Below are 20467 nucleotides of genomic sequence, written 5' to 3'. Positions count from 1 at the left end.
TGACAACTGATAATAGATCGAATTACACACGCTGAGCCCCAAAACAGAGAAACAGCAGAAGAGCAGAGGCTAAGCCACGGCATGGAGCAGACGGGTGGAGGGTAAGGAAGGCCGGAGGTCGAAGGCTGGAGCAAAGCTGTTCCTAGTCGAGTGCGAGTCCCAAATTGTTGTTGGGTGCAAATGTGAAAAATGTCTGGCAGGCATACAAGCCGTCGCACGTTCCACACTCACACTCACACACCTACACATGCACGCACACACACCCATACGACCCTTAAGACCCGACAATGCGGCACAGCATTAGATAAAAAACAAAGGCATGTAATTTTTGGAGCATAGCCGTAAGCCACAAAACGAGCAAAGCGACTGGAAATACGGAATCGGAATTGGAAACGGAAACGGAAACGCTTGATAATCGCAGTAAGCGAAAATGCAGCGTCAACTGGGCTCAACGTGTGAGGTGAGACACGTATCGAATGTGGCCCTCGACGATGGCGAAGATAGCGCTGATAATAATGATAATGATGACGATGATGCCTGATGCCTGATGGCTGATGGCTGATAATGCGCCCTACGAATGGCAGGGCCCAAATCACGTTTACACGCATTGATAAATGCGGCCGGCTAAGTGCCATGTTTCGGGTTAAATGCGGTGTAAAATGTGAGAGGCCCCGCCCAACTAATAGCATAATAATAATAGCTACAGGGCACACACAGAGTGAGAGAGAGAGAGGTGTCTGGTGTGGGGCAGCTCCAGCTGAGTGACAGTTCAGTTAGCTGCCAAGACGCCAACTGTCAGCGTCGGCACTGTGACGCGTATAAATCGTCCAGTTGGCGGCGCACCTGGCGTGCCAACATATGCCACACGGTTGCGCCACGGTCTTGTACATACATCTTGCTTACAGGCCAGCGCCAAATTGAAATTTAAAACGGAAAGAACCAATAAAAACAAAAAAAAAGGCAAGAAACGAAAGGAAAAAAAAAAACAATTTACAGACAACGAGAAACGACGACGAAGGCGGCAATACAAATTGCAGCGACGACAGCTCAAAAGGCGGCGCATCGCCCTCAGACCCAATCTTCGGCTGCCCATTCCCCAAATGCAATTCGCGCCCAGGCTGCATACAAATGCCGTGCACCAAAGTCAGCCGGAGGATAATATAATGCACGTTGTTGAAGAATAATGGTTCTGCCAGAAGACAACAACGTCGCTGCCAATGTCTAAAGGACTAAGCATGTCTGCCAAGGACCCAGCCAGCCCAGCCCAGCCCAGCCCAGCTCAGCCCAACCCACCCCAGGACAGGACAGGAGAGGCCAGGCTAGGCTGCTGCTTGCTCCACTGTAGACGGACAATAACGATGCCAGGCAGCAATGGCAGGCGATTTTAATAGAATCTACAGAGCTTACGACAGCAGGACGCGACCAAGTCAAGTGAGTGCGGAGGCAGTAATATTAATGCTTGGCCTATGACATCTCCCTGCCGTCATCGATTTGCCGAGCCGACGCCCAAAAGGCATGTTAAGAATATGTTAGTTATATGTTAGCTATTCAATTGTCATTCAATTTAATTTGTATTTTACTTTAAAGACTATTATTTAATTGATTGATTTAAGGTGTCGAAAAAACTACAAATACATACATCTATCAATATTATCTCCTTAAGGCTTAGCTGGAGTATGGATAAAGAGTAAAATATTACGGATAGGGTTTATATAGTTGGAATCGTTTAGAGCTCTAGAGCTCTTCCTTAAAGATTTGCTTATTGTTTTGTACAAGACAGATTGCAAATAAAATATATATATATATTTATTAAAAAAAAAAAAAATTGTTTTCTTGAAGCAATCACAATGACATGATCAGATTAGCATTGATAAGAAAATCATTTCAAAATACAAATAGTTTCAGTATCACCTACAATCCGACCTTATTTAGTCTACTCTCAAATTTGTCCTCTAATTAAAAAAAAAAAATTCTATAAATCTTCACATATTGTTGTTCAATATCTATGCAGTATGAATACGTCTAGTTTCGAGAAGCTTGCTTCATTTTGCAAATCGCTGCGCGACTCGGAACTACGGACAGTCGCCTTGCTCGGCTGTCCGATGAAGATTCGAAAATCACGGCACTTCTTTCAGCTGGAGGTCACGATTCGTGGACATGTTGATACCGAGATGCCGCCGGACTCGCGAATCAGCTGCAAGATGGTTTTCATGTGCCCCAAATTTTATCCTCGCAGTCTGCCCGAGGTGCATATCCGATCGAAGAAGAACTTTCCCGACTATCTGGAGGATGTTATCTTTTCCGAATATGATCGGATGACGCATCTGGATCGTGGCTCCCAGTACATAATACCCATGGTGAGCAGTGCCCTCTACATGATCGAGCGTGAGGAGCAGAAGAGATCAGAGCATGCCGTTGGGGAAAGTAAGTGTGGAGGAGTAAACCTCAACTCAGATATAAAGTAGAAATCGATCTAACTTGAGAGACTTTCAGATGAAACTAGAAACTTGTAGCTCCACGGTTGGCACAGCGTTTTGTTAAATGGACTGCGCTTTTGAGAAACAAGAGGGATCCGTTTTTTATTGTCGTTTACTTTTTTCTATTTTTAAATTTATGATCTGTGTGAGAAGTGTGACAATGCCATAAGTGAAATACTTGGGGATTCAGTACAGCGCCTAACTAACATTTCTATTGTGGACAAATTGCTAGCAAATAGAAGCCTTACAATTTTGGAATCTCGATTTCATTTGACTATCCAAATTATACAAATTTTTGTGAATGTCCTAATATACACAGCCGAAATGTATTTCTTACCCCGACATTTCTACAAATAAAAAAAGTATTTTTTTTTTTTTTTTTTTACTTTTAAATGCTTATCGCTATGATTATTTAATTATAGAGCGAAACTCGCGAGGCACGTTTCATACGAAAATCTCTGCGATTTCAAGAGGGCAGTGCATAAAGCGAAATATAATAAAAATATGAGTGTGAAAGAATACATATATCCTATTTATGAGTGAAGCAAAAACCCAAGTGCAGCTTTTACAATCCGCACACGAGCACACACACACACACTCGAGCTCACGCGTGTGTGAGTGTATTGCGTATAAAAATTTCAACACGCTTACACAAAAATTGCCAATTAAGCGCATTTATGACTGCAACGCGAGGAAATATGTGTGGCATGCAGCTAGGCGCTGGACTTGGAACTGGAACTGGAGCTGGACTCCGCTGGGATGGGGTCATAAACATTCTTAATGTTGAGACGTGTGCACTCGTTCCGTACATCGCCCAGCGGATTATTAAGAAACAATGATGCGAGATGCGGGCGAGCGGTTGAGGTTGAGGCGGGCTCAGCGCCTGCAAGTATGCAATAAAAGCGGACACATAATGCCAAGTTTATGGCGCAAGTTAAAACCGGAAACTAAATAGTTGACACCGCGCACACCAAATGAAGCGCAGACACTGGCCGTGGATTAACATTTACTGCCCACTGTCCCGGCCTCTGGCTCTGCCTTCACATATCATCTGAGGGTTGCCCGCCCGCTTGAGGGTAGTATCTTTTATTTTTTCTTTTTTTTTTCTTAGATGGGGGTGGGTTGTCTCGTAAAGCGCACAAATGACAACATAATTTGTAATTTGAATTTGTTTCGTGTTCAAGCATAAGCAATGAGCTGGAGATGCCAGACAGCAGACGACAGATACGTAGTAATTGCGGCAACCGATAGATGGCGCTTTGACGGTCAATCTGACCCATCATACATTCGCTTCGCGTTGAGATTTATACATTGTCGCATTCCGTTTGAGTTTTTATTTGCCTTGAAAATTGCTTCAAAGAATTATTTAGTGTTGAATTTCCAGATGATCAAATTAAGTATATTATATAATTCTTAAATCTAGTCGGTGGCCCGATTAAAATAATGATAATAATTTTATATTGCAGCAATTTGAATTTGTAATGCTTTTTAAAATAACCAAACCTAAAACAAATTGGTTTTTTTTTTTTTTTAATTTAAAAATAATAATAATTTTATAATGCAGCTAATTGAATTTGTAATGCTATTTAAAATAAGCAAATATCTATTAAATAAGACGCCATCTGGCATATTATAATTTATTTCTTTACATCATGAAACCATTTCGAATGCCATCAGACGCACTCAAGAATAACAGCTATAAAAGTTAAACTTGATTTGAGATACGACATAGTTGAAGAAGGAATTTCCAACATGAAGCTCGCACTGACGCCTACAATTCTGAATAAATAGATTTATATACATATGTAAAAAGCCTAAACTCTTAAAATATTGTAAAATACCATTCACAAAATCATGTAGTTATAACAAAGAGTGAAATAAATTGAAATTGAAATTGAAAAATAAAATGGTATATAATTGAATAAATTGAATTGAATTTCTTTTAATTTTGGATCTTGTTGCACGCAAACCGGCATCATTTAAGATCAAGGGAGGTGCACTCTGAATCCAGATCTACTTTATTCTGACAGCAAGTGGCAGGGAAATGGCTCAGGAATAAGCTGCAAATTAATTTCTCTAGTACAGACAACATTTGCATGTCGTTGCCCTAGTCTAAAAAAAAAAGAAGAAACAGAAAGGATCCGGGAGGACAGTTGTATTTCAAGCAATTAAAATGCGGTTGGGCAGTGGACTCGCAGCTAATTTTACGAGCTGATGCTGCTAAGGGTTAAGGCGACACACAAGCGACTTAGAGGGCGAGAGCCATTGGAGCCGCTCCGGACTGAGTGTACTCTGGTCTTTAGCTGATTTATGCGCTTATCACGCAAGCGTCGCCGTTTTTATGGCCTGTCTGTGGCGTTGTCTGCTGCCTGGCGTCGTTTAGTTACCGGCCATAAATGTCCTGAATGTGCTGCCGCATTGGCGACGCACACAAATTTGCCATTTTAATGCCACGACAAGCTCGACGAGCGCTTTTCAATTTTGCAATACCTGCCACGGCTAAGCCACAGCCATCCCTCCCCTCCCTTTTATTTCCCTCATCCTCCCCGTTCTCGCCGTCGCCGTCGTCGTTGTCGTCCTCGCTCTGTGCACTGGCAGTTTTTCATTACGCACAAATCCTTCGGGCATACAGTCGCCAATGTCGTCATAGCCGCATTAAAGACTGAAAAGCAAAGAAATATCTCGAAATGTTTGCGGTTGACTTACAAGTTGCCAAAAATGATAAGCCAAAAACGTAAAAATAGGTGGTGAAATAAATTCATAGGACGAGATAGAGAATAGAACACTGCGCCTGGGAGGAGGCTTTGCATGGGGAGCAAGAATTGTTCACAAATATTTTACAAGCCCGTTACTATTCAGTTGGCTGAAAACATATGAAGCAGCTACTTAGTTGAAATTGCCATTAAATTTGTAATAAAATAATGTTATTTAAGCAAATTGTCCAACTATTAATTTGCCATCTTTTATAATTAAGCACCAGTCCATTTCTCTAGAAGTTCCTGACATCTATAAAGTAGTATAATACGTTTGTCATATATTTCTTGTATCACAGGTGAAACTAAACAGAAAACTGCAAAAGTAATGCTTTATCGCTAAGCCTAGTTTTCATATACCTAACAAATTCCTTTGATAGTAACTATCAATAAAACATCTAGCTGAATAATTAGAGATATATTAGTTTATATACATGAAATTTGATATTCAATAAACATAGAATGTCGAACTTTTCGTACATGCAATCTGACCTTTCATCCGAAACCAGTTAGGTATTATTCAATTAGAGTACTATTCAAGAACAAAGGGAACATTCAAGTTCATATACATCTATTAAGACTGAAGTAAAAATAAATGTATGCTGAATTAATTGAATGACAGCTTCTGTTTTGATTTTTAATATATTTAAATAATTTAATATAGCAGCTAAACATTGTGAATGAAGAGACCCAAATTATGTGATCTTTAAATATACTCCTTCTGTTGAAGCGATCCCAGAACTGAGAGTCAACATGTGCATGTTGGAACGGAATTTTTGAATATTATATACATTTATTCTAGTTCTCGTCTTATCCTATCTAATTGTTGATAACCTTTCTTTTATTATTACCTCGCTGACTAGATTTCTGCTGGGTATAAAATTGCAAAGTATTACTTATTTAACCTATGGAAGCCTTACTCCATTGCCTGCTTTGTAACTATCTTTTCTCTCTCTGTCTTGAGCCATCCAAATGGCTATTGACTTTAAGCTGTGCAAACCTATATGTAAGCAGCCAGCTCAGTCTTGCACTTGTGCATGCATGTCCTGTGTACGATGTTCTTCGTTTTTCTTCGTTTTTTGCAATTTGGTTCCAGAAACTCTTTGAAAGTGACATTATGCAAGTTGTGAGCAACAACTGCAGCTATCTAAATTACCCAGAGACATCCGGCATTGCCAGCAAAAGGACTGTGACGCCGCCGCCAATGCTGCAGCACGCTTAACGATAAACAGGATGCGCCCAAGGAAGCTGCTGCTGCTGCTGCTGCTGCTGCTGCCCTGAATGTCTTTGCTGCTTTTTTGACTGGCAATTTCATTGACGCTGCTGTCGCGGCGACAACGGAAGGAAGTGTATCAAGGATGTGTGCATGTGCTAAGGGCTAAGCACAGTTAAAGCCCTCGCTTAGATAGCTATGGCAAGTGCTTTGGCCTGTGCATAAAAGATAAGTTAATGCAATGCCCAATGCCCGATGCCCGATGTCCGATGCCTGATGCCCAATGACCGGCTGGCTCACCAATTAATGAGCAGTCGTCCCTGCACGTGTTAACATTCGGCCAAAGTGTTGCACAGTTGAGGCGGGGCATTGGCCAAGTGGCGCGCCGTCAGCCCTAGAAGTCACGTATCCTGCGTGAGTTACGGGCCACAGCAAAGCTTTCCACTGCAAACATGTTTGTGCACGTACACGCCCGTAGTAGATGCCCAGACAACAAGGATGCCCAGCCACACCTAACAAACCTCCGGCAACAGTCGCAACTAGAACAGCCAAAGACACTCCACACGTTCGGCTAGAGCCCCCTAGACCCATCCGCGCTGCTCTAGGAAAAAAGAAAAAATTTGTAGAAGCGCAGCTTTAATCATTCCTCAGCTCGTCGTTCAGCAGCATTTGCACTCGAGTCACCACGGGCACAATCATGTAGAGACCCAGATGCTGCTCCAATGCCTTGGCGATCGCCGCGCGCAACTTCCGATCAAGCTCGATGCTCACATTACGCTTCTCGACCAGATCGACGCGCGGCAGCTGCAGCGGATAGTTGACCGGGCAGGTGAAGATCAGCTGCAGCGCAATGCCATCGGCTTCGCCATCCTGGAAGTTGTAGGTGCTCACCGGCACCTTGAGCCGCAGCTGGGGACTGCGGCACAGCACCATGTAGGGCAGTCCCAGGTAGTGCAGTGTCAGCACCTCGTTGCTCTGCAAATTCCTGTTGAGTTTGGTAACGCTTTGGAGCTTGGCTTTGCGCTCCGTCTCCTCGCACTCTGACATGGGGTCTAGATTATATTTTTTATAAATTTTGTGAAATTTTTTTGTTGACATTCAGTTTGTACCAGAATTTGTTTCAAATATGAATCCAGGCTAAATGAAAACCGCAAGCTGCCTGAAATACAATTTTACAAAGCTCAAATTTGCATAACAAAGAGAATGTTGTGGTAATACGGCTGGCTTATTATAAGACTCGGTGTTTTTTGGCAACATCAAGAGAAATGAGGATAGCGAAAAGACAATGATTATTGAATTGGGAATACCCTGCACAATGAGATTGGGTTTGACACGAACGTTGCGAATGAAGTGGTCTAAATAATATAGATTGAAGATTAATAAATAAGATGATAAAAGTAAATAATCCACTTTATACATATGAGTTTTATAGACGGTTTTCAGCTGTTATATAATATATAACTACTAGGTTTTATATTTTACTACAGAGATTTACATTCTGGCCAAGGCTTAATTAATGTATAACATTCTTTAACAGATTAATATTTATGAACATAGAAAATATTTTCATTTAGAGAAATTATAGAATTGTTCTCAGTTTTTTTTTTTTAATTTTTTAATTTTTATTCAATAAATTTTTAATTTTCTATTTTTATTTCTTTACTTTGTAGCTATCACATTGTAATGATTTATGTGTTTTCCCATTTCTTAAATTATTACGAGCCTATAGTACTACTATAGTATTAATATTATATTACACTTGTAATTTTAAGCAAATAATTTAATTCAGATTAGTGAATACTCTAATTATTATTAGCTAATTTAAATCTATAATAAATACATTAAAACAGAACTCTAGCCAAATTTATGGTATAAAATTAAGAAAAAAAAATGTTGTAAACAAAAGCTAATAATATTCTGCCTTATTAAAAGTCTTATTAATTTTTTAAGCGCACTACATGGATATATCCAAATACTTAGATAACTTTGACAGATGTTTGATATTTTATAAGTACATTAACATTTATCTATCAAACAATTACTGTGAGTCAAACCAAATCTTAAAGTCAGCATAGCTTTCGTCTTGGCAGAGCATTCTAAATGTATTTAACTAGGTTTTTATTTGTGCGTTCGCCTGATTTGATTAGCGTAGATTTCGTGCTCTGCTTCCATTTCGCTCGCTATGCAAATTAGTTGTGTGATTATCGCGGAAATTGGCAAACTCTGGAGCAGCTATACAATGCTCAATTCCCACAGCAAGCAACCACCCAAACCCGAAGCCACACAGCCGCCGCTCACCCACTTTGTAGTTTTTGCTGGGTGGCTCAGACGTGCGTGAGCTCTGAACCTTGAGTTAGATCTTTGGCACGCATATGAGCTACAATCGTATTAGCTATAGAAATTTCCATTTTAAAGCAGTTTGGGACACGTGAGACGCTCGTGTGTGCCCCATGCCCCAGGCAACTCAATTTTCGCTTTGATTTCATGCTCTGACGCGCCGGCAACTAATGAGTAGGCAAAAGAGAGAGAGAGAGAGAGAGAGAGAGAGGGAGAGACAGAGAGCGGGGGCAACTAGAACATTGCATTCGGCTCAGTTATGAGTTGCAAAGATTCATCTTCATTCATGCGGGCTGTCAATCAAATTTCAATCAACTCTTTGGCTCTCAAGCTGCCCTCAATCTTTATTACTGCGAGTGCTCCCGACGAACTGGGGACGAGCTGGGGGGCAGGGGCGTCCATTTGACACATTGCGCATACGTCACATGGGCGCAGGCTTCGAACTCACTCAAACATGTTGCATTGCCCCTACAACTCCAACAACGAACTGCACGAGCAGCTCTTCTGGTGGTGGTGGTGGTTGTGGTGGTGGTGCTGCTGCTGTTGGAGCTGTTGAACTGTGTAGTTGGAGGTGACTGTCGCTCACTTCCGCCTGGCAGCCGAGAGTTTCTCGTTTGGCGTTCTCGGCTCCTGCTGCCGCTGTCGGCCTGACGAGTGCCGCCTGTTGGTTGGCTGGCTGCGGCACGTGGGGCACCTACCCCTGCCGGCAACGCCCCGGAACGTGACTGAAATGAATTGTAGGCGTGCACCATGCCAGTTGGCGAAAGCGTGCCAAGAAATCCGCATCACTGCAGTGGCTGCTGTTGCTGCTGCTCCTGCTGCTCCTGTTGCTGCTGCAATCCAACAATCCAGCCATCGGCCCAGCACAAGCTGCAGCTGCAGCTTCCTTTAAGATGAATTTCGCCAATTTCAGCCGCCGTCTGACTTTTGCCTGTTCGGATTTTGCATTCTGATTGGCCGTCACTTAGGGACAGCTTGGGCGTCGCTTGGGGGCGGGTGGCTGGCTGGCTGGCTGGATGGCTGGTTGGGTAGGCACTCAAATACGATTTCTGGCTTTGTTCTAAGAGCTTCTGTCGTGCCACAGAAGTTTTGAAGCACTTGTTTACGATTTCAAGTGCATTTGTTGGGCTTGTCATAATTTGAAGCTGCCTGCAGTCGCTTCGATTTGCCGGCACAAACTTTTCCACTCGAGCCGCTGGCGCAAATCTCAGCTGTTAAGTTCTTCACTTTGGCTATGCTAATGAGCCAAGTTTTGTCCTCGTTCACCCTAGCTGGGCTGGAATGCGCAATTCGAGAGCGATTCCTGGAATTATCAGTTTATAGTTGAGGCAGCTCGAATCCACTTGAGCTCAAGGACTCAGGTAACCCAAAAGCCATCCTTCTCCTAGCCTAATGCGTGCATACATTATTATTTGAATAATTTATTAATACGCATGTTCCACTTAAGAGCGTTAAGACCATAGAAGCGAAAGTAAATAAATATGCAAGAGAGTAGAGAGAATAAATTGTATTCCATCAGTTGTGTCAAAGCCCTTTTTTAGCCTGTCTTTATTTTCTTTCCTCGGTGAACTCCCCTCGTGAGCTCCGAATATGCTCTCACATGCGCCGTATGCGAAAACATTTCCGATAAAACATCGCAACATATATTTAGTTCGGAGCGTAGGCACACCCAACGGTAATAGCCACAGTCATGTTCAACAAGTAAATCATATTTTCACCCACATCTCGATAAGATACCAACCGCCAGGCCATGTTATAAAAGCCAGAGTGCTCGGCACAATTTCTGAGAATCAACTGGCATACGTTATAGACGTTGGTAGATCCAGCATGAAATTCGCAACTCTATTTGTACTTGGGCTGCTGCTAGCCACGGCCCTGCTCTGCGAGGGCCAGAGCCAAGGTGGCAAGACGAAGACCAAGTCCAAGTCGAAGAACAAGACAAAACCTACCGTGGCCCCGCAGGTGGAGAAGCAGCTGCTGCTGAAAGCTGAGCCGTGCTCACCTGCCAAATGCAAATTGCCCGACTGCCGTTGCTCAGATGCGACATTACCGAAGCCCAAATTCAAGGGCAAGGAACAAGAGATTCCCCAGGTGAGTTGACCACAGACAGGTTGACATCAATTGAAATTATAACTGAGTTTCAAAAGGAGACTTTGTTCTCTATATTTCGGGTTAAATTCTGATCTCATGCCTTTATAATAAATTCTTAAAGAATTGCATATTTATTCGACTATAATACGAAAGGGTTTTTCGTCTAATTAGTCGAAACAGACCTAGGAGAAATAGAACTTCTACTACATAAACGAAATGTTTCATATTGAAAGTTCTTTAAGAAGAGAGATAGATAGATAGAGAGATAGGATATATAGAGAGCACCATCTAATGTCTTGCCATCTATCAGTTTGTTACCATCACCTTTGACGATGCAGTGAATGCTGTCAACTATGCCCAATACGAGCTGCTCTTCAACGGTCTGGTCAATCCGGATGGCTGCGCCGCGACGGGCACCTTCTTCGTATCGCACGAGTACACGGACTACGTGCGTGTGAATGCCCTGTACAATGCGGGTCATGAGATAGCCCTGCACTCGGTGACCCACGGCGATGGCACCGACTATTGGCGCGAGGCGGATGTGGAGACGATTGAGCGCGAGTTTGGGGCACAGCTGCAGATGCTGGAGGCGTTCGCCAAGGTGGATCCAAAGAGAGTGCACGGCATGCGTCTGCCCTTCTTGCAGATCTCTGGCAACAACAGCTTTGAGGCGATCAAGAATCTGGGTCTGACCTACGACAGCTCCTGGCCGACGCAGCAGCACAAGAGTCCAGCAATGTGGCCCTACACACTGGACTTTTTGTCCATACAGGACTGCCAGATCGGCCCATGTCCTGATGCTGCGCTGCCCGGCGTCTGGGTCAACCCGATGGTCACGTGGACGGACACCGAGGGCTACAGCTGCTCCATGATCGACGCCTGCGCCTATCCGCCCGCAGACGATGTGGACGCCCTGTTCGAGTGGATGCTGGAGAACTTCAATCGCCACTACAAGGGCAATCGGGCGCCATTCGGCATGTATCTGCATGCAGCTTGGTTTTCCCGCGGCCGCAACTACTTTGGCGCCTTCAAGAAGTATGTGACCCAAATGCCATTCCCAAAACTCCACTCACTCCCCCTCCACACAGATTCATGCAGCACCTGACCACCTACCCGGATGTGTACATGACGAGCGTGTCCCGCATGCTGGAGTACGTGAGGAAGCCAGTGCTTGGGCGGCCTTTCAAGAGCTGCGAGAAGACGCCCAACTCCACCTGCCAGCCCGTGCACTGCAATGTCCAGAAGGTTTCCACTGCCGAGGCGCGCTATATGAGCGTCTGCGACAAGTGCCCAATTGTCTATCCCTGGCTAAATAATCCGCTGGGCCAGGACATGTAAATGTTGCACACCCAATAAACACAGCATGCTATAATGAAGCTACCATGTTTTGTCTGGCCACTGTCATGTGGCCATTTGGCCATTTGGCCATTTGGCCACTTTGCATTGTTAGTCCCATGATCTAAGCCAATTTACATTTGCCTTCCTGTCCTCGGGCCGAAAATGTCACTGATAAATGACTTGAAATTATGCTACAGGCCGTGAGGCGCTTAATTAACTCATTCAGCGCGGCGTCCTCCAACCCTTTGGTGCTCCCAGCCTGCCACGTTTACGTCGAGACTTTGTCAATTTCGCTGGCGCTGTTTCAGCTGCTGCTGCTGCTCCTGCTCCTCCTCCTGCTGCTGCCCAAAGTGTAGCCATATTTTATGGCATGAATTAATATGCCGCAAAACGCGCCCAGTGGGCCAAGCTGAGCCCAGCGCCTGCTGTCGACTGGCTGTCAATGCAGCTGCTACCTGTAAATGACGGCAACGTGGACAGGCGCACTGCACGTAGCGGCAAGTTGCTTCGACATGGGTCCGCCCGGGTGTCCAACGCGATGGCCGATTGCATTTTTGGTTAATGGGCTTCTAACTAATGGCAGCCACTGTCTGCATATCACTCGAGGGGGATTGTTTGTGCCCTCTCCTTAGCAGCGACTGCAGTCTAACATTATCTATGCTCAGATCAAACATACATAAATAAAGCCATCGACGGGGCCCCATTCGAATGGGGCGAACATTGGGGGACAGCAATTGTTCATATACTCAAATTGGGCTTTTAGAAGAACTTCATCAATTACGAAATGTTTCTAACAGTGGCTGCTGTCAGTACTATTCCTGATAAACAATTCAAATATCTTGGTTTTAGTTTATAATAAATCTGCTTATATTTATTTTTATCTCTATATTTTCTTTGCTTTATTATTAATCAAATTGAGTAAAGAACTACATTTAAAATTCATAAAATAAGTGCTCGTCACTCTTTTCAACATTACAACACTCAACTTTCTACAAATAACAAATATAATTTATTTATATTTGTATTTTTTCTTAGTTTACTCCATAGTTGGGGCATCTCGCACTCGCTTATGACAGTGTTTATTAGCCAGAATATAGCCTGGTGGGCAGCTGGCCTCCAGTATATTATACGGCTTCACAAGAACGGTGTCGTTGGGGCTCCACTCCGGCGTCAGCAACTCGGGCATGTTGGTAGTTGCTGCACTTAAGCTCGCCTCGACGATTTCACTATCCATGGCTGCGGCGCATTGGCAAAGTGTTAGCAATAAAATCAAACGGACGACGGCACGGAAAATTTCTTGGAACATATTTAGATCTATTTCGGTTGAACACACTTCTTCGACAGCTGTTTGAAGTTGACTGAGTCTATGGCAATTGAACGATTTAGCTTTTACCTGATTTCTGCACGCAAATGTTGGCCAATTCCGAAAGCAGTTGCGACCATTTAAGGCACATGGCTGAGAGCTCTTCGAAATAAGCATAATAATAATAGATGCTGCTCAAGGTTGCCTCTGCTTCACAATAGATCAAAGATAAAACTGTTCATGCTCGCGCTCTTCTTGAACTGCGTAAGGCTAAAGCTGTTCAAACGAGTATAAAGAGATAGTCTTTATTTGATTAAAATAGGCCTTCGGGATCCTAAAATTTAGTTAAAAGTATTACAATAAGTTAACTAAATTTATATTGATTCAAAATTTCAAATAAATCTTAAATTATTTGTAGTATTTCCCATTTAAAATGTTCTGAACACAATCAATTCCAAATGGAAGGCAGCTAAATTGAAGTTTGCTTGTTATGAAAATGAAGAAAATGCTGCCTGCAAAAAGCAAAGAAAATTGCAAATATTTACTGATTACTTTGGCAAAGCTGCGCTGATTAACAGACGCATCCATTGTCCGCGCTGAGAGACAAAAGACTCTCCGTCCACCCACCCCTCTGGCTCGGCTGCTACTCTCTCCAGAGTGACTTGCAATTACCTGGCAAGCCGTGGCTTGTTTCCGCATAAAATATTCGTTCTATTGACTTGCGCCTTTGGCACATACAAATATATTTTGCATAAATTCGGCAGCTCCTGTTGCTACCATTCCATTTGTTGTATTGTAGCTTGTCATAAATAAATGAACGTACGAGCTGTAGTCGGGCAGATCTTCCCTCAGTTGGTGTCTTGCATCAGCTGTCGGTGTGACAAACACGCATTATTTTAATGTATTTTTATATACTTGGAATGCCGCGCAAAGTTTTTTCCAGCAGCAGCAGCATTTAACCCAGGGTTGTCAGACCTTCAAAAATTATGCCATTTTTGTCCTTTGTCCTTACTCTCTCCCTCTCTCTCTGGCAAAAAATGAATTTACATCTACTTATGAGGCTGACATTTATGTCTACGAACTCAAGTCTCAAGGGTAGTTGACTGCCTTTTAGGCCTAAAGGCCTGACAATAGAATTGCTAAAATTATTAGCCTAAATAGCTGACATTTATTAGGAGCGGCTCAGGTTACGTCATAAAAACCGCACTGAAAGAGAGCAGAAAATTCACTTAAGCTCGAACTGGATTTTAGAAAGGTAGACAACAAATATTTAAAGACGTAACTTTATAATTTTTGGAAATTTAGTTCGAACTCAATTATTTATAATATTGTACTTATGTCTATATATATATATATATATATATATATATATATATAGACCGAAGGAAAAAGTAATAGGAAAATAACTATATAAATAACTTAATAAGGTTATCTATAGTTACGCTTTATATACTATATACGTATAAAATATACAAACTTATGTACAAGCATTTACTATAAATCACTTGTTTAAGACCTGAATAGCTTATGTACTTCCTAATTAGCATCGCTTGATTTAACTCTTTAATTACTATATTAAAAATCATTTTCCCACTCAATGTACTATGCCAAATCAATTTAAGAACAGTACAGCTTTGTTTATGTTATATTGATAAAAACAATCTTAAAGTTCTATTTCATAATAAGACGTTTAAAATAAAATATGTGAGAAGAGCATTTTCTCTAAATAAACAAAATTTTATATTATCATAAACAAATCATCTGTTGTATAAATGAAATCTTACTGTTAGTTGATGGCAGATTTTTAAGAATTGAATTAATTCTAAGTAATAGGGCCTGGAGCCTCAAGTTGGTTGAGTGAATCAAATATCTCCGGACTGCTAGATGCCACTTGCGATAAGAATTGATTGTTATACGCTTTCACAGAGAGACTATTGAAAAAATTCAGAGAGCGAGACGAAGAAAAAAAGAAGTCGAAGCTGGGTTGCATTGAGATGGTACATTGGAAATTGATAGTTTGAAAGCTATGTACTTCAATGAGTCACGAGTGGTAAACGAAAGCTCAACAGTGCCTTCTGTTCGTACGCGAACAGCCGCAATTAGAAGACAAACAGGTTTCATGCGTTTTATATGATTGATAACATACTAGAATTTTCTCATTACATTAGATAAAAAGTAATATAAGCTAGCGTAAGGTCTGGGCTCATGCTGGTGCTCGCAAATCGAAAATTTCGTGTCCATTGAATAGTGGTCTGGCTCGCTGGGCCTGGTACTGCGCGTGTAAGTAGTTAGAGACGCGAGCTTGAGTTGCGTATAGCTCTAGGTTCTCGTCCGGGTTTAAGAAGCTGAGAGCGTCGCTGGACCAGAACATTGCGATCGAGATTAAAGCAAACAGAATTAGCTTCATGATGAAGTTGGAGCTGAACTAAATATATTTCAGCAATTCGGTCCTTTTATAGGTTCTTCTGGGAACTATTTCTAATCAGATTTGCAGTCTTATCATAATATTATTGCAATATTATGGTCAATTTATAAAGCTGTATACCCATGAAAACTAATGCAAATCGGCCTAATGAATTTTTCTTTCAATTTTTTAGGAAATGCTAAAAAAAATAAATAAATAAATAAATAAATAAAATCGGCTACTGATAAAAATTTCCACAAAAAAAAAAAAAAAAAAAAAAAAAAAAAAAAAAAAAAAAAAAATATCTCATAACATGTATTCTACATACAGGGTATTTATAGCTGGCCACCGGAAAAATATTTGTATTAGTAATAGTACGCGTAGTACTTTAAATTATTTCTTAATAATTGAACCTTATACAATTCTGTAAAAAAGCGGAATATATTAGATAAGCATTACAAATTCAATTGGACACACTAAAGGCGTCCATTTTAACTGTTTAACGAAAGTGTCCTTGAGAAGAGTCATTTAAAGGTATCTTCGGAAAGTTAGTGCGGACTACAAAGAATATAGATTGAGTACTTGAAGTACCTAAGAGCACATTATTTCATATATAATATGACGCTTCAAATTTTATTAATTTATCCCTTTTTAAGCATTTTTTTATACTTTCGAGAAATATGGTATATGAGATTAACTTACCTGCCAATATGAACTTCAACTTCAACTTTTACGAATTTGCTGTTAGTTTAATCATTTTACATCATATAATGAAACTTGATTCATACATCCTTGTTCTTAACTATATTTCCAGTAATTATTATATATAATTATTTATGTATGTTATAGGATGCCCTGATCTTGAGATAGAAGCGAAGCTGCTCAGTTACTTATATGAAATTTGAGGAGCTAGCAAAAGTAAGTTCTAAGAAGCTCAGCTGCAGAAATTATATATGGGAGGACACCAATCCACACGAGGTTCATCAGGTGATAATGCATCCTCAAAAAGTTACTATTTGGTGTGGATTTTGGGCCGGAGCCGTCATCCATCCGTAATTTTTTGAGAACGACCACTCGGATACGCTCCACCGTAACAGGCCGAGGCGGGCATTTGAATGATATAATATTCCACACTTAGTGTCATATATGCGCCTTTCAAATAAAAAAATAATTGTGTCAATACCTCACAAACAGCTTGTTATATTCCATTTCAAAATCTACCTGCCCTTATTGAAAAACCCTATATAAATTTATTTCTAAAAAATTTCATTTTTTATGTTTCTATACAAATAAGTATAGTTCAAACATACATATATACTTTACTTACATTTTAAGTAAACCATTATACTCTGATTTCCAACTATAATAAACACACCTCCAAAAAGTATACAAGAAAATTTCAGGCAGCGCCGCAAGCTATGCAAGTCTCAATGATTCTATAAGTTGAGGTAAGTGCAACTGCGGATATAAGTTTAAGCGAGCTGAATAGTCAAATACTTGTTTTAAGCTGACTCAAATAAGCTCGGCTTAATGACTAAATCAATTACAACTTATTTTCTATAGTGAGTGCATTTTTGAGATTCTCAAGCGAATGAGACAATCGAGAAGCTATTGCCAGGCAATCTCATTATGAATGCAATTATACAAGTTTGTGTTTCATGTTTACCCTTATCGTCGGATACAACTGAGAACAGCAACAACAACAACAATAACAATTGGAGACTGGGCAGCCTTGTGCATGGGCGCTGAGTCTCTTCGCAATTAGTCTTTGATGCGAATTTGGGTAGAATAAACGTGTTTTAACATGATTTCAATTCATCTGAAGCCAGTTTTACGCATCGCAGCACCCATGTTGTTGTTGTTGTTGTGGATGCACTTCTCATTGGCACTGTGCGCAGCCAACACGATTCATCTGAAACACAAAACTCCTCCAATTGTAGCCGAATCGACGAGAACGGAGAGCGGCAGTGCGGGGGACGATTTACATCTGGCAGAGGGATTCTTATTGCAAAAGAATGAGACCAGCCGATCCGCTTTGCATAGAAGTACACAGGTGCAGCAAATAAAGAAGAAGCTCACAAGCAACAATCTCCCTACGGATCAACAGCTCCTTCACATGGAGACAGCACCTTCAACCGTCAAGCCCGCAGAGATCATAGAGGAAACGTCTAAAATTGATCCACTAACCGTTGAGATCGGACCACGCATTACACTGGATACGCTCCCCATCTGCGGAAGTGGCCTTAAGCTTTTTGGAAATCATTGTCGCAAGGAGGCCTAGAGTGGTTCATAATAAACGCGCATGCAATAAGCTTGAGTTTTTATGGGGGCATTGAGTACAAAAACAGCGAGTACTTTGAAGCTTTTGCAGCTTATGCTAATGCTGCCTCCGAAAGCTTTTCATTTTTCCATTTTCCAGATTGGCATCTTGAGGTTAAGCAGCTTTATTTTTACTTCAATGATCAGTGCATTAGGAATAACGTACAAAGTATGAATTAATCAATTTATTATTGATAATATTTTTATAGTTCCATGATAAATGCAATACATATTGTTAACCTTGGATACTTTAAGGAGGCTTAGGAGACTGCAGCTAATTGAATTCGTATAAATTGAATTTGCGTACTACCGATCAATTATTTCCGGTTAACAGACCTAAGAACTGTTCAACAGATGTAAATAATGATCGACTAGCTGTTAAGAAGAGAGTTAAGAACAAGAATCCAAAAAATTACTAAAGAAAAGAACGCGAAATCATATGAGACGGACATTAATCTCTACATGTTTTATTTTTACTGTATTTTAATAAAACTGGACTGTACCAGAGTCTCGACTAAATCGAAAAAAAATTCGTCTCGATAATTTCAATTTCTGTGTAAGAAACTAACGGAAAACTAAGCGCAGCTAATATTCTAAAATCAATTGATGAGACAAATTCTTCTCTTTGGTTTGCAAATTAGTATTTGTGCGCTCTTAAAAGCAACAAGAATCGGAAAGTTCTCTCGGTATAAATAAGCTAAATATGTATATGCACATATGTGCATATGAGAGCGAGCAGCCGATCTCGGCTTATCAGTTCCGTTGGAATCTGAATTGGAAACAATATTTGAAAACCTTTCGATGAGCTGATCTCAGTCGCACATTAGCAAACGACACCAACAGAAGCTCGTGAGCAGCGAAGTCGTGAATATGGGAACTAAAGACGGCCTCTTATCGCTGGGCTGGCTGCTGATAGCCCTGCTAAATGCGCAGCTATTGCAGGCCTATGCGGGTCATCGTTTTCATGAAAATGCATACAGCGGTGAGCGTTGGAGCTATACTCAGCCACAGAGGTATGTGCAAATGTTTAATTAGATGTTTCCCAACGATCTGACTTTCAATTGAACTAGGCCACTTGAATATCAGCATCATGCCTCGCATCACAGACACGGATATCATCCTAATCATCATTACAATCCAACTGATGCGCAAATCGGTCACGCTCCCAGCTTTGGTGAAGGTCAATACGGCGGTGGACAGGCCAGAGATGTATATGCTGGACAAGCAGGTGCTGGGCACTCGAGAGATGGCGTAGCTAACCAAGCGCAGCCAGTCGCTGGATATGGCTGTGTGTGTGGTCAGCTACCGGAAACAGCAAACGGTCAAGGACAAGCTGGTTTCGGTAATCCAGTCTGGTCACGTTACCCAGAAACCGCACCTACCAGACCTTTTGAACAGCGTCCATTGCCAAATCCACTTGATTATGAAAACGAGCAAAGGAATCCCACCGAACCACATTCCCAACCATCGGATCCTAACTACCTACAACCTGGTTTTACTGGAAGACCTCTTCAGCCACGCCCCCAACCAGGAGGCCAAGATCCACCAGAGCCAAACTACCTACAACCTGGTTTTACTGGAAATCCTCTGCAGCCACGCCCCCAACCAGGAGGCCAATATCCATCGGAGCCTAGCTACATACAACCCGGCTTTGCTGGAAGGCCCTTACAGCCACGCCCTGAAGGACAAGCCAATGACGAATTTGAGTTTCAACCATCTGGAACCGTAATTCCGCAACCTAGCAATAAAGCCAATCCCTTGCAGCCTCGTCCAGAAGTAGCAGCAAATGATGAAGCATTCAATCTCAGCTATCACAACACTGCCGAACCAAAATCTGATCAACTTAATACAGTGGATGACAATATTGCCTCAATTTTCAAAACAGACTTCACGTTTCGCAACCAGAATGAAGGCAATGAAGCTCAAGGATCTAAAGACCCCAAGAGCAAAGCCGTAATTACTCAACCGGAATCGATTGGGGAACGCAATCTATTTGACACGAATCCCATATGCACCGAAGGAACCGAACTACGGGGCGGACGCTGTCGCCAGAAGGCTTGAAGCATAGCCTAGTTAGCCAAACAAACTAAGACTTTTTTTCTGATTGGATATAAATATGTATGTATATTAAAGTTTCCATAAAACCCAACCCACATTGGCTATAGTTAATGTATTTGATATCAGATATAATTTGAATAAATGATCATTCAAAGAATCAAATTTACCAAAATA

The 20467-nt window shown here is 41.6% G+C and overlaps 5 protein-coding genes across 6 annotated transcripts; 3 read left to right on the top strand and 2 right to left on the bottom strand.

The window, feature by feature from the left end:
* The first annotated feature begins 1879 nt into the window (after nt 1-1879).
* On the top strand, nt 1880-4384 carry LOC149268703 (uncharacterized). 2 transcript variants are annotated; one of them, XR_016270418.1, is made up of 3 exons: nt 1880-2424; nt 2494-2839; nt 2900-4384. XR_016270418.1 is itself a non-coding variant. In XM_089470906.1 (2 exons), the coding sequence occupies exons 1-2, from the start codon at nt 2013-2015 to the stop codon at nt 2511-2513; spliced, it is 432 nt and encodes a 143-aa protein (XP_089327032.1). In that variant the 5' UTR covers nt 1880-2012; the 3' UTR covers nt 2514-2862. The 2 variants fall into 2 exon arrangements, 1 of the variants encoding a protein (XP_089327032.1); XM_089470906.1 differs by lacking the exon at nt 2900-4384 and having other exon boundaries at nt 2494-2862.
* Nucleotides 4385-5640: 1256 nt separating this feature from the next.
* LOC149268702 (uncharacterized) lies at nt 5641-7589 on the bottom strand. Its single transcript, XM_089471064.1, has one exon. It carries the CDS (start codon nt 7539-7541, stop codon nt 7080-7082), a length of 462 nt encoding a protein of 153 aa, XP_089327190.1. The 5' UTR covers nt 7542-7589; the 3' UTR covers nt 5641-7079.
* Nucleotides 7590-10549: 2960 nt separating this feature from the next.
* Nucleotides 10550-12247, top strand: Cda9 (Chitin deacetylase-like 9). Its single transcript, XM_089472272.1, has 3 exons — nt 10550-10871; nt 11182-11906; nt 11960-12247. Exons 1-3 carry the CDS (start codon nt 10608-10610, stop codon nt 12207-12209), a joined length of 1239 nt encoding a protein of 412 aa, XP_089328398.1. The 5' UTR covers nt 10550-10607; the 3' UTR covers nt 12210-12247.
* An 827-nt stretch (nt 12248-13074) lies between these two features.
* LOC149268700 (uncharacterized) lies at nt 13075-14860 on the bottom strand. The gene has a single exon (XM_089472274.1). The coding sequence runs from the start codon at nt 13687-13689 to the stop codon at nt 13246-13248; it is 444 nt and encodes a 147-aa protein (XP_089328400.1). The 5' UTR covers nt 13690-14860; the 3' UTR covers nt 13075-13245.
* Nucleotides 14861-19036: 4176 nt separating this feature from the next.
* Nucleotides 19037-20455, top strand: Gbp2 (Growth-blocking peptide 2). The gene is made up of 2 exons (XM_089472273.1): nt 19037-19248; nt 19306-20455. Exons 1-2 carry the CDS (start codon nt 19106-19108, stop codon nt 20294-20296), a joined length of 1134 nt encoding a protein of 377 aa, XP_089328399.1. The 5' UTR covers nt 19037-19105; the 3' UTR covers nt 20297-20455.
* The last annotated feature ends 12 nt before the right edge of the window (nt 20456-20467 follow it).

Source organism: Drosophila arizonae, chromosome 5, assembly GCF_054131065.1.
Source record: "Drosophila arizonae isolate 15081-1271.41 chromosome 5, UAZ_ARI_1.0, whole genome shotgun sequence".
Classification (NCBI taxonomy): domain Eukaryota; kingdom Metazoa; phylum Arthropoda; class Insecta; order Diptera; family Drosophilidae; genus Drosophila; species Drosophila arizonae.
Note: the sequence above shows the minus strand (reverse complement) of the source record. Positions and strands in the feature narration are given on the sequence as shown.

Excerpts from the sequence above, each read along its gene's own strand:
- Gbp2 (XM_089472273.1), top strand. The coding sequence starts at position 19,106 with ATGGGAACTAAAGACGGCCTCTTATCGCTGGGCTGGCTGCTGATAGCC. Across the intron at positions 19,249-19,305 it reads AGCTATACTCAGCCACAGAG|GCCACTTGAATATCAGCATC; the intron begins GTATGTGCAAAT and ends CAATTGAACTAG.
- Cda9 (XM_089472272.1), top strand. The coding sequence starts at position 10,608 with ATGAAATTCGCAACTCTATTTGTACTTGGGCTGCTGCTAGCCACGGCC. Across the intron at positions 10,872-11,181 it reads AGGAACAAGAGATTCCCCAG|TTTGTTACCATCACCTTTGA; the intron begins GTGAGTTGACCA and ends GCCATCTATCAG. Across the intron at positions 11,907-11,959 it reads TACTTTGGCGCCTTCAAGAA|ATTCATGCAGCACCTGACCA; the intron begins GTATGTGACCCA and ends CCCTCCACACAG.
- LOC149268703 (XM_089470906.1), top strand. The coding sequence starts at position 2,013 with ATGAATACGTCTAGTTTCGAGAAGCTTGCTTCATTTTGCAAATCGCTG. Across the intron at positions 2,425-2,493 it reads AGAGCATGCCGTTGGGGAAA|ATGAAACTAGAAACTTGTAG; the intron begins GTAAGTGTGGAG and ends AGAGACTTTCAG.
- LOC149268700 (XM_089472274.1), bottom strand. The coding sequence starts at position 13,689 with ATGCTTATTTCGAAGAGCTCTCAGCCATGTGCCTTAAATGGTCGCAAC.
- LOC149268702 (XM_089471064.1), bottom strand. The coding sequence starts at position 7,541 with ATGTCAACAAAAAAATTTCACAAAATTTATAAAAAATATAATCTAGAC.